Source organism: Chenopodium quinoa, unplaced genomic scaffold (genome assembly GCF_001683475.1).
Source record: "Chenopodium quinoa cultivar QQ74 unplaced genomic scaffold, ASM168347v1, whole genome shotgun sequence".
NCBI classification, from domain to species: domain Eukaryota; kingdom Viridiplantae; phylum Streptophyta; class Magnoliopsida; order Caryophyllales; family Amaranthaceae; genus Chenopodium; species Chenopodium quinoa.
The window spans coordinates 258,256-270,763 of record NW_018742879.1 but is presented as its reverse complement, the minus strand read 5'-3'; the positions used below and the strand labels follow the sequence as shown (position 1 = coordinate 270,763).

The following is a 12,508-nucleotide window of genomic DNA, read 5'->3' as shown; positions in this document are numbered from 1 at the left end:
ACTAAAAGTGTATCGCACAGGTATTGACCTTGATTTTATTGTTATAATAATGTATATAATGAAGTTAGTTTTATTATGTTCAGTAATGTAATTCATTTTTAAAATTAATTATTGTAGTAATAACTAAACGTTGTAATTCGTAATAAAATTTTGTAAAAATCGTGCATTGCACAACACTTATACTAGTTTGAGAATAAAAGTTAGTCTAATTGATTAGAGGCATTCCTTCCACCACCGTGAAAGGGATTCGATTATCACCCTAAATACAAAGTAACTGAAATCCCCAATAATCAAATATACTTCGTACTAAAATAAAAAGAATGAAGGCCCAAACTTTCTGATAAGTTAGCCCAATCATTAAAGCAATTGATACCCAGATTCTAGATAAAACTAGGGAGAAATAAAAAAGGTGTTCGAGAGAAAGCCTCTCTCAAGTCTCAACTCCCAAGTCAAGGACTCAAGGTTAGTTACTTAGCTTAATTCTCCTTGAAATTATTTTTCGTTTTTTTTATATATATTTTTTAACATAGTAATAACGCATGGATTTTTGCTTATTAATCTGTATAATACATGTGTTGTTTTAATTAATTGTTGTAATTTTGAAGTAATATTGTTGGTTTCTGAACTGGGGTTTAGTTGTTTTTTGAGATAATTGAGGATATAATCTGTTGAAAGGATCATATGATGAATAAATATGTTTATGGTTTTTACCCAATTTGAAATGTTGATAATACTAAGCATGTCATAGCTGTAAACTTGTAATGTTGTGGAATTTGATCTGAATTTTGTGTTAATAATAAAGAGGACTTTTTTACTGACTAACCCTTGGGATGTTTTGATATCCGGTGTTTTAATTCCAAAATTGTCGTCTATTGTAGTTATGAAATGGCTAAGTATATCGAAAATGTCAAGAGAGTGACTTCGAGAACAGAGATAGATTTATCATTGCTCCAGGAATTTGTTGATTGGTACCTTAGTTTAAAACAGTCCATCTTATTGATCAAGTTGATCAATCATCATTTTCTTCATTTCAATATGCAATACAATATTGAATATTGTTTAAATGCTACTAATTATTACTTTCCAAGCATGAATTTGTTAATTGGTACTGTAATACTTATTAGCTTCACTCTTTTGTCAAATTTACAAGAACCATTAAAAAACTCTTGTTAGGCCAGGTTTTTTTAAAAGTACGACATTTATTTTCCTTGAAATTGCGTATAAACAAGGTTGTCTAGGACACTAATGTATAGAGTCCACTAGGACTCTAATAACACGGCGTTGGTATTAAATTGTGTTTAGATGGTATCATCTAAATACCAGCAAGGAATTATATTGATACCAAAAAAACATTTTTGCATTCGTTGGTACTACTGAATAAGTATTTTGGCATTTAGATGATACTATCTAAACACAATTTAATACCAACGTCGTGTTATTAGAGTCCTAATGGACTCTATACATTAATGGCGTATACTTTCCCGCATATAAACTGAACTTCAAGGAAGAATTTATATTAGAAATCCTACATTAGTGTAATTGTACAAACAGTTATTTGATAGTTTACTTGGACGGTTATTGAGGAGAAGGAGGGATTATATTCATCAATGTGCTTTGAGTGTGGCCGCGTCTTAGTTTAATTATGTGGGACTTCTAAGATTTATCTTTGGGTACTTTGGATGGAAATGAAAAGGATGGGTTCTTGGGTAGCATAATGTAGCTCATAGTGTAATTATGTTTTCATCTTCGTTTTAGTGTCTTTGTTTCGTAATATGACTGGGTGCTTAAACTTCAGGTTTTTCAGCAACAAATAGGATAATTTTCCCACAATTGGAATAACAGAAATTTGAGTAACATAGTTCCTCAGCAATAGTTGCGTTGATTTGAAAATGATTCCAAATCCAACTAAGGGCAAAGGGGCCTTTATTTGAAAACTGAGATGCACTGCTGCAGATAATGAGTCAAAGCTTATTACCTTTAGCTGAAACTTTGCTAGTCCTCCTGAATGATTCTCTTTGCCTTAAGTGAATGTTCACTTTTTCTGATAGCAGATATTCATGGATCGTTGGACTGGTATCTTAAAGGTTCCTGTTTGCCCAAAGGGTACTGCAATTTGTACAATAGCAGCATCTCTCTGTGTTTCACCTTCAAAATCACTTCTTGTAAGTTATCATCTTATCAGAAAGTTAGCAACTCATTCACACACTTCTTAGCTTAACAAAGCTAGTGAATTTATATCGATGTGAGTGCAGAAGAGTAATTATGGGTGTCTTGGTTCAACTCGAAAATGCACTCTTTCATATGAGATTTTATTTTCCATATTCATATATTGATATTTGAGTATGAAATTTGATATGATATCCAGGTGCCTACAGCGAATGTTATCTTCTTTAATGGAGATCGAGTTGAAGGGACTAACAACCCAGTTATTGAGAGGCTATCTGATATACAAAATATAGCTGACATTCTTGTGTCAAAACTTGGAGCTTCTATTAATGCATGGGTTATTGAGGCCCCTACATTCAATGGACCCTTTGCTATATACAAGGAATTTATTCAATCTCTTAACCAACGGGGGGAGCCTCAATCCTATAGGCCTGATGGATTTCCAGCCTCCATGTCTGTTATTGCACTTTTGTCAAATTTCCTAGAAGAGGTATGTCTGTTTGGTATATTATATATCAGTAGCTTTTATCTTTTCTTCATTTGCAAATGATATGTCATGTCATGATCTACAACATAATTTTCTTCCTTGATTGATGTGATTACTTTTGAGATGTGTAGCTCAGAAATTTTGAGATTATATGTAGTATGAGCATGAAAATGCAAATTAATATGTAATAGAGAAATTAGGTTGCTCTACTAGAATTTTATAGATTGTTGAGCTATGGACTATTGTGTCCTAGAGAAACACTTAATGGTGATATTAACTTTTTCTCACCCCCCTCATCTGTGTACTTGGTTATTGTTTGCATAATTAGTGATGAGTCATTATTGGATTGTGTTAAGGACCGGTCATTTGCTTGTTCAGGTGGCGGAAACAAGTAACTAAATCGAACACCTTTTCTCCTATGGGCAATGAATCTGTCCTTAGATATTCATGCCTTATCCAAAATGAAAAATCATACAGGAAATATGTGATTCTTGGTAGATTTTAGGGCAGAAAGTTACATTTTCTCACATTGAAAATTTCCAATTCCCCAAACTAGGCTACTATGTTAAGATTATCTGCCTTTGCTTATATGTTAACATTGTCACAACTTACAAGGTTCTTAAAATGGGTAATTTTCTGATTCATTAATCCATTGTAGTATAGAAACTACCCAAATTTGTTCCTTTGACTTACTTTTTCTTGGTTGATAAGACACTATTTTCTCACATTTAGGATCCTCTGCTTCTTGTTAGAAATGTGGTGACCCTCCCCCCCCCCCCTCTCCTTCCCCCTCTTTATTTCTCTTCATATTATGAGATATATTTTCCCATGCATGCCATCTTCCTTTGCGTTGATTTCTGAATACTTTTTCCACACTGCTGTGTGCTAAAGGTCTGCATAGATAAGAGTACAAAAGATTCACAGCATATTCATAATATGCTTTTCAGGGTTTTGTCACTAGTTGCATTACTAGAGGCACCTCATAAATAAGTGTTTTGCTTGTTATGTTAATCCTCGGGGGTTCGTTTATGACTTGAGCCTAATATCCTTGAAATGTTGAATTTAGTGAAAAATTGTGTGGTTGCATTACACCTAGTGTGCTGTCAATCTTGTGGCTGAGGTTGTGTGATGGATTTTAGCTTGACCGGTAAGAATTAGAATTAGTTAGTAGCTGTGACGGAAGATTACAGTTGCAGATAGTGTTTGTAAATTGGAATGCAACTGTGATTATTAATATGTTGAATTCCAAATCAATTCTTGCTATTTTAGACTTTTTTGTGCTTGTGTCTTGATTCTTTTGTTGGGCTAAGGTATGTTGTTTGGTTAAAAGCTGACTGGCATCATTGAAATTGATAATGACTCAAATCCATCTTAAAAGGAGAAATAATCATATCATTCATATGTACCTTGTGATATATGGGCTGGTTATGCAGCCATGTAGGATCTAAACACGTCTCCTCATTTAGAAAATCTTGGTTTAGGGTTTTCTTACAGTTGCTTCTTAAATTTGGCTATTTTCAAAAAATCTTTGTTATGTTCATGTTACTCAATTAATAATACATAGATGTCCCAGCTGACTCTACCTGGTTAGATGAGTACAAGTAAATTTGTCCAATGTGCAATGCTGGTGCAAATATGCATGACTGCTTCCTTGCATCTTAATACTTGGAAAATTAAGAGTTTGAAGCATCAGCTTGTTGAAGTGTTGCTGTTAAAACTATAGAAAATTAGTTTATATGCATGACATGTTTAACTATGTTATTGATAAAACAAAATTAGGGTTCATTCAGCAATGTAGCTGTAAACTAAGAGAAACTATGATAATTAAAATGATGCCCAAAAAAAAAAAAAAAAGAAAAACCCTATTAACTTAATTCTTTTTTTAAATTTGATGTGATTTACTTCTTCTTGGCTTGTCAAATATAAACATAAATCATCCATAGTTAAGCTATTATTTCTGTATTACAAGTGCTGAATATTGATGCAGATGCCTCAACTGCATATTCTTAACGGCATGCTTATAGTTCTCTGCTAAATTGTTTGCAGAGGGCCAAGGACATCAGTTGCAAAGAACCCCAGCTCTTTGCAGAACATGCATCCTCATGTCTTCCTAGAACCTTTGTTTTTGGTTTTAGCAAGGGCGGCGTAGTACTTAATCAACTGATTACGGAGCTTGGATTTTCAGACATAAAAGATATGAAGGACCCACAGCAGCTTACTAGCTTCAACAAATTTGCAGGAAAACAGATTGTACCAGTTTCTAGAGAGAGCTTATTTGACAGCATAACTGAAATCCATTATGTTGATGTTGGACTAAATTCTTCTGGTGCTTATCTCACTGATGATAACGTCATTCAAAGAGTAGCGGAAAGGCTTACCGAGAGGGATAAAACCATGCGTTTTGTGCTTCACGGGACTCCGAGACAGTGGAGTGATGTAAGGCGGCCTTGGATACGGGAAGAAAAGGATAAATTTTGTCAAATACTCAAATCCGAAGGGCTTAAGAGCAAGGGAAAGCTAGAAGTTTACGAGAAAAACTATTTTGCTGAATCATTTCCTAACTTGCAGATGCATTTTGAAATAATTGAAAAACTAATTGTAAGTTGGTAAAATGGATATTATGTACGAAGTATATATGCTGCATTCATGACTTCATGTCATGCTTTTGAAAGTTATATATTACTACGTATAATTGTATATATTAGCAAATGACTGAGATTGGTATTTTTTTTACCAATTGGAGTATTATATTGACAATTTATTCCAAAACTTAAAATTTCTAATTTTCTACAAATAAAAGTCATATGGACGACAAACCAAAAATTTTACTCCTGTTATGAAATTAAAGAGGAAAAAGGAGTAATGGAGGAAAAAATCAATCTATTTTTTATTAGATGTCAAGGGATATGTATACATATACAATAGATAGGGTTTTCTTAGATAATAATAAAACCTAATAAGATAAATAATATTCTAGAAAGATAGAAGAGTTAATGGGCATCCACTAAATCATATCACTAATAAATCATATACCCACCGAACCCACAAGCCACAACAATCCATGAACCCACGAACCTATGACCGCAGCAACCCACCAAACCCAGCTAACCCACAGATCTGGAATAAACCACTGCACCCACAAGCCACAAGCCACCAACCACGAACCCACAAACAAACCACAAACCAACTGTTTCGGGGTTTTCTGATGTCCTGCGGGAGAGTTACAATTCCGAGACTGGAACCGGACGCCTGTACCTGCAAAACAAACGGATGCTCCGGACGATTGGAGATCCGCCTCCGACGGTCAAGTTAGTACTTGATTAAGGAGTAATTAATGCGGAAATAAAAGTGATTGGGTCTCTCTAGGTGAGAGTGTTAAATGTGCGTAATCCCCCTTAATGAGGATTAATGGAGGTATTTATAACCTTGGGAAACGTGCCAATCCTAGGTTTAGGTTAACCTAGGGCTGATTGGGCTTCCCTTGGAAGTTGGGCCTAGGTGGTCGGTTTTTCCATTAGGCATGGAGGATGCCATGTGTCATGACATAATAGGTCCAGGGTGGACAAATAGGCGTGTGCCACGTGGCAAACCCTGACAGTTCCAACTGGAGGACACTTGGCAGGACCTGATTGGCCCACGTGGCGCATTCCGATTGGTGGGAGCAAAATCCCCTAATCACCAACCACGAACCCAACACCACCCACGAACCCACAAACCAACCACGAACCCACAAACCCTTCTCTATCATCAATTAAAGCTTTAATTGGTCAAATTTAACCATCAAAACTCTAGATCTAGAGTTTTCATGGTTAAATTTGACCATTAAACCTACAAATTTGAGCTTCAGTGGCAATGACGAAACAACAAGAAAAGGAAGAAAGAGATAATGGAGGCGACGAAAAGCAAGGGGACAGTGGCAGTGACTTCCGGTGACAGTGGCGGCCGCCATAGAACGTTGCGGTCGAATTGAGGGGAGATGAACAAAGAGAGAGAAATTTCTGGGTAGATGAAGATAGAGTGGAGATCGGTGGTAGTGGTGGTGGTTGCGAATGAAGGTGATGATGAATTTAGATGGAAGGGGAATGATTCTGGTGGAAATGGTTAAGTTAATCAATGTTAGGGTTTAAGTTAATAAGATTAAATCAGTAGTTTAATTAGGGTGTTTAAAAAAAGTATGGGTAATTTGTAAAATCACACAAAAAACTTACTAAAAAGGAAAAAAAATCACTTTGTTGCGAGTAATGTGAAGCATTCGTTTTTGGTTCTTGTTGCGAGTAATAAGAAACGGAGATAGTACATTCTTTTATCTCTTTTTCTCTCTCATAAAGATTATACACACCATACTAAAAAATTATGCACGTTTAACTCAAAAAATTATGCATATTCATGTTTCACTTTCATTTTTCCATTGTTTTCCTCTTCTTTGTGATGAACTCTATCTCTCTCCTCTATTAAAGCTTATTCATAGTTATAACTTATACTTTTAGAGATGAGAAAGTAATAGTGGTCATGAACAACTTGTAAACCAAATAATAAGGATTAATCGGCTAACAATGTCATGTGGAGAATGTTTAACTAGCAATATGCACATATAATTGAAATTTTTTGCACATTTAGTACAGAAAATTTGCACATTCAACTCAATAAATGTGCACAAATTAGTTTAAAAACATGCACAAATTTTACAAGAATAATGCAGATTTAGTTTAAAAATTAAGCATATACAATATTCACTTTTACTTGATTCCCCTTTAATAATCCTTTTAAATCATCTTCTAAACTCAAAGAGGAAAAAAAATGGGGAAGAGATATTAACAGAAGAGGGAGAAGGAGAGGAATGGAGAAAATAGAAAGGAAAGTAGGGAAAGAGATATTTACATTTTTGTCATTAATGAAGTATGCAATGAGAGCTATTAGATCATTGTATTTGAACGTATGAGATTCCTTCTCATCCTTTACATTTTAAGCCCCTTCTCATTTGACCCTAAATTTATATACACTAGATTAGTGTCCGTACGATGCACGGTAGTTATAATCTTTTTCCCATAATGAATAATATATCATCTTTATATCCAATAAAATACTATCAATGGAAATAAATACTACTTAGATTATTAAAGGCAATAACAATCAATAATTAGGTGACACTAACCTATATTATTAGTAGTACATTTTCTGTTTATGGATTGATGCTCTACATGATATCGTCGCTCTTTGTTATTATATAAAAATGTGTTTGAAAGCTATCCAATAATTCTAGTTTGATCATTGTTTGTTTATTACCCTAAAATTTTAGTTGTCGATGATAGCTATTTATCCAAAAACAAGAAGAAAAAAAAACAAGAATATGTCACTTGTCACTATATTCCACGTGTTTTTTTTTTAAATGCAGCTTTTTTTATGAATGTCGAATGTGATAAAATTATTACTCAATACAGTGTTTCAGCAAAAGATAATAACTTTTTTGTATTTACTAAGATATTAACTTCTTTTAATAATGTAATAACAAAAAAATTGCTTGATATTTTACATTTTCAAATTAGACATAATATAGTTGTCGAACACAACATTTATTTTATGGTCATATCTAATACTCCATTAGTCTAATAAACAAAATAAAAAGGAATTTGAAATAAAAAATAAATAAATTAAAGTGATGTTTTAAAGTAATTTCTTTAATATCAATTACTTCGATATGAATCAATTATATTATTACTTTTTCAGTAAAACTCATAATACTCGTTTCAAAGATAACTAAAAAAGAGTTGAAAAACTATTTTAGGTAAATGTGCATGGAAAATTTTAGAACACAATAAAAAGGAATACATTTTATATAGAGATAATATATAAGTTTGGAATAATATATTATAGTTTTATTATAAAAATATTCCAAAAATAAAATATTTTTTGCTAAAAAGGGAGGGGAAGTTTTGGAGGGAAAAAACAGCACTAGGATGTGACACAAGTCACTCCTAGTGTCTGTTTTAGTATTAAGTTATTGATAAAATGTGAGCCACTTGTTATACCATAGAAGTTGTGCTCTGAGGCTGAGCCTACAAATGTGAGCCACTTGTTATACCATAGCGTAGAGGTTGTGCTCTGAGGCTGAGCCTACAAATGTGAGCCACTTGTTATACCATAGAACAAACATGAAATACAAAAAGTAAATAGTTAAAAATTCACCCATTTGTATATAAAGCAGTGAATTCTCTCACAAATTTGATTGCATGCTCCTTAACCTCAAATAGTCCATCCATGCGTAGCCTTATGTCTTGGCATCCAGCCGCTATTGAGGTAATACTTTCATTGCAGACTGCTTTCAAGCTATCAAGTCCAATAATGTAAGAAATTATACGACTATTAATGTCTGGATATGATTCTTCCATCCAAGATCTAACCTAAGCGCATATGAAACGTTGAAACCCACAAATCCTGATTGTCAAAAATGATAAACTTGCAGCGGCAGTACTTCAGTTATGTCTCAGAATTTACTCCTACTTTGTACTGCAAGTACGATTGAAAATTCAAAAGGAATCAGAGAACAACATATTTACAAAATACTCAGCTGCTCTTGCACATTTTTTTTTTCAACTTCTATCAAAGGCTTGTATCCTTGCATTGCATATTCCCAACCAAATTAGGCCAACAAATCCAGAAAAGCAATAATCAAATCCATTACTCAATACTATCTCACTCTATCCTTGCACTCCACTTCCAAGATGAAACAAGTGTGAGCTAGTATACTACAAGTATGTTGGTAACTAGTACTGAAACAAGTCTTTAAATTAAACTTCATCCAAATCCAGAGAATCAACAATCCAGTTCAAATAATACCTCACTTCAATCTAGCATTCAAAACCAATAAATCAAAATATTCTTCTCACCAACATTCTCATCGTCATTCATTTCAACTACAATATTCTACCGACACATATCGTATCCACAACACATCAATATTTCTATTAAACTGCAGAAATGTTCTCAAATATCCAAAATAAAATCCAAATATTCGTATTAAAACTGCAGAAATATACTCAAATATCCAAAATACATCCAAACTCCTATTAAATTGCAAGAATCTTAGTATACATTCAAATACTCCTATAAAACTCCAGGAATTTTCTTAATTATTCAAATTACATCCAATATATGCATATTCAAATATCCAATCTCAGTCATTCCACCAATATACTATGTTTAGTTACTTTAGTAACTAAAACAAACAGCATTGAGCACTCATTTAGCGATTGTTAGCTCGAATCTCAATTATTCTTCCATATCTTAGTATATATAAAGCAGCAAAATCAGAGAAAAAAATAATTCAAAATAACAAATACAAATCGAATTAAATCTTTTAGGTCAAAATAAATTCAGACAGATCTCCGCAAAATCGAACATCTAAACCCTAAGAAACGGCACAAAACAAAAATAAGATAAAATAAAGAAAACTAAAAGAAAACACACAAACCTGATGAGAAGCTTTGTAAGAATTCATAGTATCTTCAGCAGCAGTTTCCTTCCATCACCAGATTTACAGTAAGCCATATAACAATGATATAATCTCCCTTCATCTTCAAGTAGAAGACTCTTGATTCACTAACAGAAACAGTAGGAGTGAGATGAGAATTGAGAAGCTTCATAATACAAGCACAGGTATCAGAAAGCTCAAATTCAACGTGCTTTCCATGTAGTACTCATTTAGGACTACGACACAGTTCTGACAAGGAATGGTGTCCCATAACTACCTAAATGGGAGTTTATAATATCTACAAGTTCCCAAGCACTCAAAAACATAAGCTGAATGAGCTTACCCTCAGTTCATCACAAGACCATAATTTCCACCAAGACCACCAAATGCTTCTTGCCATGAATCCAGAAGTGCCAAAATTTTCTATCTTACATGCATGTCAGCATGAAAAACCATTTTAAAAAATCCAAATGTTAGGTAAAATTAAGAAAAGCATTTTTAAAAGATAGAAATAGAGAGCATTGCAATACTGCAGAATTTAAGGACCAAAATAAAAGCATTAATGCATTTCTTAATATGATACTTGTATAAATTACAGTATTCATGACAAAATCACGTGTCGATTACTATCATTTAAGTTTATTTAATACTGAAGGCCATAAAATAAATGGAATTCTTTGAAGTAAATGTATGATTAAAATAAAACCTCCTCGAACCACAGTATCAATTTCTACATTGATAAAATAACAATCCCAATCACCCAACTCAAACCCAGAAAAAATCAGATAAAAATTAAACAACCCACATAATTCAATTCAAATTAACAAGATTTTAAAACAAAATAGTTCAAGAATTTCACTGAATTTTGCTTTCTTGGCTTCGATTTCCAAGTAGTAGGACGCGGAATTTCAATTACATTAGGGTCTTTGAACGACGCACTATTGTTGCTACTACTCCCAGCAAACATTCTCTTCCTTCAAGACCCCAGGATAAAAAATCAAATTAATTCAAAAAGAAAATGAAAAATTTAGAAAAAAAATTCAGAAGTTAAGATAAATAATCAAAACCCAGAAATTTAAAAACAAAATATGATTACTTGGATTTTCGAATAAACCTAGAAACCCTAACCTCGTATAGTATGACTACTTTACATGTTTTAAAAAAAATTAACATACATATAATCTCAATCATAAATTAAATCCAAAAAAGTAAAGGCATTTAACATGAATAATTGGACTAAAATGCAAAGCTAAAGAACCTAGAAACCCTTACCTCGAATTTGTGGATTTTGAATCGATAATTGATTCAAGTTTGTTGTTGTATTTGGTTCAAATTGACGGCGGCGGCGATGGTGGTTGTGCTTGGTTCTAATGACGCCGATTTCGGACTGAGAAGGAGAAGAGAGCAGCGATGCTTGCGGCGCAGTTATGGAGAAGGAGATCAAAGGAGAGAGAAAAGGAAAGGGAAAGCGCTGGTTATGGAGAAGGAGATCGAAGGAGAGAGAAGGAGTCTGAGGAAAGAGCCTCCATTGTTGTAGATGAGAGAGATGCAGATGAGAGAGGAGGAGAGATCGAGGAAAGAGAAATTTAGAAAGAAGACAGAAAGAGAAAGAAAGAAGATAAAAGACCGGCTTTTTTTTTAATATTAACATTCTCACCGGTTCGAACCAGTGCGATTAACTCATTTTCGCACCGGTTTTGTTTGAACTGGTGAAATTACTCTTTTTCTCAATCCCGCCTATTTTTTTTTCGCACTGGTTTTAAAAATCGGTGCGCATTTTGCGGTGCTCATTTATGTTTTTCTACTAGTATGGGTCTCTTGCGCTGGAACTTTGTGAGGTTTTTGATGGTACAAGCTTTGTTTTCAATCCATCCACAACAATGCACTTCTACAGCCACGAGGTGGCTACGGTCCTCGGTATCGAAGATACTGGGACCATGATTGATAGCTCTACACTGCCTATTCCTTCCTATCTCGCCCCTCTCATGAAAAAAAAAACAGGTGATGGCTTCTGAACTTAGGAAGCATATTATCAAAATGGAAGTTGAAAAAAAAGAGGATGAGTTGATTTTTCAAAAACTGTACACCCTCCATATAATCGTTAAGTTTCTCCTTCCTAGTACAAACTACCAAGTGGTTCAATCAAGATTTTTTGAGCTAGCTGATGATTTGGAGAAAGTTAATTCTATCAATTGGTCTCAAGTTGTACTTAATCATCTACACAAGACTTTGACTGACTCCAAACCATCTTTGAGTGAGAGTGGTAAAAATCAGCATATCTTCAATGGTTGTTCCCTCATTTTGGACGTGGTTGTTTTTGAGAGGATTCCATGCATTCTTCCTACTGAACAAAGTCATTACAGTCTTCCCCTTGAGAAGTACTTTAC

At 33.8% G+C, this 12,508-nt stretch overlaps 1 protein-coding gene and 1 long non-coding RNA gene across 6 annotated transcripts; one reads left to right on the top strand and one right to left on the bottom strand.

The window, feature by feature from the left end:
* The first annotated feature begins 347 nt into the window (after positions 1 to 347).
* Positions 348 to 5,352, top strand: LOC110726321 (UPF0565 protein C2orf69 homolog). 2 transcript variants are annotated; one of them, XM_021905778.1, is made up of 4 exons: positions 348 to 462; positions 2,049 to 2,162; positions 2,366 to 2,656; positions 4,700 to 5,352. In XM_021905778.1, exons 2-4 carry the CDS (start codon positions 2,058 to 2,060, stop codon positions 5,261 to 5,263), a joined length of 960 nt encoding a protein of 319 aa, XP_021761470.1. In that variant the 5' UTR covers positions 348 to 462; positions 2,049 to 2,057; the 3' UTR covers positions 5,264 to 5,352. The 2 variants fall into 2 exon arrangements, with proteins under 2 accessions (XP_021761470.1, XP_021761469.1); XM_021905777.1 differs by having other exon boundaries at positions 350 to 462; positions 2,052 to 2,162.
* Positions 5,353 to 8,651: 3,299 nt separating this feature from the next.
* Positions 8,652 to 12,207, bottom strand: LOC110726320. Of its 4 annotated transcripts, none has more exons than XR_002512355.1 (4): positions 11,394 to 12,207; positions 10,465 to 11,095; positions 10,122 to 10,249; positions 8,652 to 9,157 (listed from the first exon to the last, which is right to left on the bottom strand). It is a non-coding gene; the product is annotated as an uncharacterized LOC110726320 (long non-coding RNA). The 4 variants fall into 4 exon arrangements; XR_002512357.1 differs by having other exon boundaries at positions 10,465 to 10,548; XR_002512356.1 differs by lacking the exon at positions 11,394 to 12,207 and adding an exon at positions 11,218 to 11,228.
* Positions 12,208 to 12,508: the final 301 nt, after the last annotated feature.